Source organism: Lycium ferocissimum, chromosome 2 (assembly GCF_029784015.1).
Source record: "Lycium ferocissimum isolate CSIRO_LF1 chromosome 2, AGI_CSIRO_Lferr_CH_V1, whole genome shotgun sequence".
Classification (NCBI taxonomy): Eukaryota; Viridiplantae; Streptophyta; class Magnoliopsida; order Solanales; family Solanaceae; genus Lycium; species Lycium ferocissimum.
Window position 1 is genome coordinate 48,921,152 of NC_081343.1, and position 3,174 is coordinate 48,924,325.

General features: G+C 36.0%; 1 protein-coding gene across 1 annotated transcript; it reads right to left on the reverse strand.

Moving 5' to 3' along the window:
• Positions 1 to 232: 232 nt before the first annotated feature.
• Positions 233 to 2,341, reverse strand: LOC132042168 (berberine bridge enzyme-like 13). The gene has a single exon (XM_059432787.1). It carries the CDS (start codon positions 2,287 to 2,289, stop codon positions 640 to 642), a length of 1,650 nt encoding a protein of 549 aa, XP_059288770.1. The 5' UTR covers positions 2,290 to 2,341; the 3' UTR covers positions 233 to 639.
• Positions 2,342 to 3,174: the final 833 nt, after the last annotated feature.

A 3,174-nucleotide genomic window follows, 5' to 3' on the forward strand; every position in this document is an offset into this window, starting at 1 on the left:
ACTTTTGAGCCTTTTATTTAAGTTTCAAAACTCAGAGTCGTAAAAAATAAGCAGAAGGGGTACTTTTTAATTAATGCTACTCACACATATTTTAAAAAACGGCAAATTTTCTTATTTACACAACTATTTTCTCTCTTAATAGTTCCACACTATCCGAATCTGTCCCTAATGACTTTAAGTTCCTCTAATTCATATCAAAGTTATTACTCTGAAGTCTCATAAGCCAATAATAGACTGTAAATTAATAGTTACTATATTATTTTGATAAAATATTAGTACATAGTAGTTTTAATTTATATTATCTATTAATTACTACTAATTTAAATAATACAAAGAAACTTGATATACAAAATTACAACAGTCCTTAAACACCAGATGGAATTACTTATATTATATGTTCTTGGCAAAACCATACATTAAACCGCATTAAGCTGAAGCTATGTTCTTTGGACTCTTCAAAAATGTCTACGGATATGTGTCGGATCCTCCAAAAGTAGTGCATTTTTGGAGGATCCGACACCGGTGTGGTAGCTATTTTGGAGAGTCCGAGCAAGTTAGAGCTGAAGCATAACACGGAGGCTGAAAGCTTACTATATGATACTTAGTTGCTATTGGTCAACTATATAGCTTAACATCTCTTTAATGGTGACTTCTCTTTCCTCTTCTCCTCCTAGTACTAGTAAGAGGAAGAACTGGGATGCTTTGTTCATGTTTGAAGAAATTTTCAGGATCCACCTTAGTCTTTATTTGCACCAACCTGTTAAAATTGTTTTTGAAATATTTGTTCCCCCATACACTGGCTTGTACAAAGCTGGAATTACTATTCCCATTATTCTTGTTCATCCCTAAATCAAGATCTCTATAATTCACATAGGCTTCTCTTGGGAACATAGAGGCATAAGGAGTCATGTAATTGTATAACCTCCTGATCCAATCAAAGTGTTTCGTAGCTAATTCTTGATTAGGTTCATTCCACAGAGTTAAATACTGAATCATGAAAATGACCCCTTTTCTGTGTGGGAAAGGAGTTTCTGATTCTGATTTATTAGCCACCATTCCACCATATGGAGTCCATATCATTAATGGTGAGTCTTCATCTAATAGCCTTTTCCATAGGCCTTCAAGTCCAGTTTCTGGAATTGGCTCTTTTACAAAATCTGATTTGGCTTTGAAGTAGTTTCTGAATGTTGGTTTCCCCTGGAGGAGTACTTCTGGTGGGGTTTTTGTTGGAAAGCCACCAATGTACAAAATGGACTCAATCCAACTCATTTGTGTACAATCTTTTTGTGTCAATCCCAATTCAGGGAAACTTTCATTCATTATTTGTAAAAGCCTGTCGGCATTTCCAAGAAACAATGAGTTATAAGCTGTTTGAACAGTCCTTTCCCCCTTTACATCTTTTTTGTCCTCAACACTTATTTCTACTCTCATAAAAAGATCTTCATCAATTTTGTCAGCAACTTGTTGCCACTTGTACAAAATCTTCGTCGCCCCGTCTTCCAATGTTTTCGGGACAGTGAAAACAGTGACAACTTCTGGAACAGTGACTAATTTTAACTTCCAAGATAGTAAGATCCCGAAACTAGCTCCTCCACCTCCACGAATCGCCCAAAACAAGTCTTCCCCCATCGATTGCCTATCGAGTATCGTGCCATTGGCATTAACAATACGTGCATCGACAACATTGTCGACCCCAAGCCCGAATTTTCTCATCATGGAACCATAAGCACCACCAGTGATATGGCCACCAATCCCCAAACTAGGACAAAGTCCAGCTGGAAATCCAAGAGTCTTACTTTTTTCTGAAATTCTATAGTACACTTCACCTACAGTTGCACCAGCTTGAGCCCAAGCTGAATTCTCCTCTATGTTCACGTCGATCCCTCGAAGCTTCGAGAGATCGACCATGACAAAAGGAGACCCCATTTCAGAAATGTATGAAAGGCCTTCATAATCATGGCCTCCACTCCTAACTCTGAGCTCAAGACTGAGCTGTTTTGCACAAATCACAGCAGCTTGGACATGGGGTTCTGTCATTGGAGTGAAAATAAGTTCTGGTTTAGAAACTGATGGCAACAAACACCTGAGGTTTTGAGCTGTGGAATTCAAGACTGGGATAAAAGAAGCATCATTTGGGGTAAAGAAAGCTGTGGAGAAAGCGACAGGGAAATCTGAGTTCTTGCGAACACATTGGTAGAACTTTTGGGGGGTTGAATCAGAAAGAGCAGAACAAGAACTCCATAATAAGATTATGAAAAATGAAACCTTAATAGAGTCGAAGGATGCCATGATTGAGGATCTCTCTTTTTTTTTTTTTTTTGCCCCTGAACTCAGTCTTTGGATTGATGAGGAAAGCTTCGGGGGGTGATGGTGTTTATATAGTGATGAAGCTAAGTTTAATGCTGACTCTCTGTGACATAATGCGCATGTCAGTTTTCTTAGATTTGAAAGTGCAATTATTTGGGAAAAGATATCTAATGAATAATTAAAAGTAATTATGGTTGTTGGCTTGTTGTAAAGTCATTGGAGCTTTAGGGGTGGTTTGGTACGATGATAAGTAAAAATAGTGATGGGATAAAAATTTAGTATCACGTTATCCTTTGTTTGATTACTAATTGTGGGATAAGTTATCTCGGGATTAAAATAGTGTTGGGATAACTTATACCCATCGTAGGGTGGAATAGTAAGGATAAGTGGAAATTGACTAAAATAGCTCTGAGGTTCTCAAAACCCTTCTTCTACTACATAAGGTAGAAGGTATTTTTGTAAACAAATAAATTTTTTCTTAAAAGGTATGCAATATATATTACTTTTAATATAACAAACCAAACAATCAATAAGAAATAATATCAGGATACTTAATCCCAACATAAATAATTCCAGTATAACTTGTCCCAATATAATTAATCCCATCATAACTTGTGTTCAAACCGAACGACCCCATAGCCTTTAGGAGACAAATAAAAAGAAGAAGAAAATTGGAGTGAGAAAATTTATGCTTTATTCCGTCAATCTCCTTTTTGACTTAAGAACCATCTATTACTCTTTTTCACCTTGAATTCATGATTTCCCTTGACTGTTTCCTTGATTTTTTTTATTTTTTATTTTTTAGCTATCGATAGCTGCAGCTTATTAACTTTTAAAAAAATATATCTTAACAAAACATCATTTATA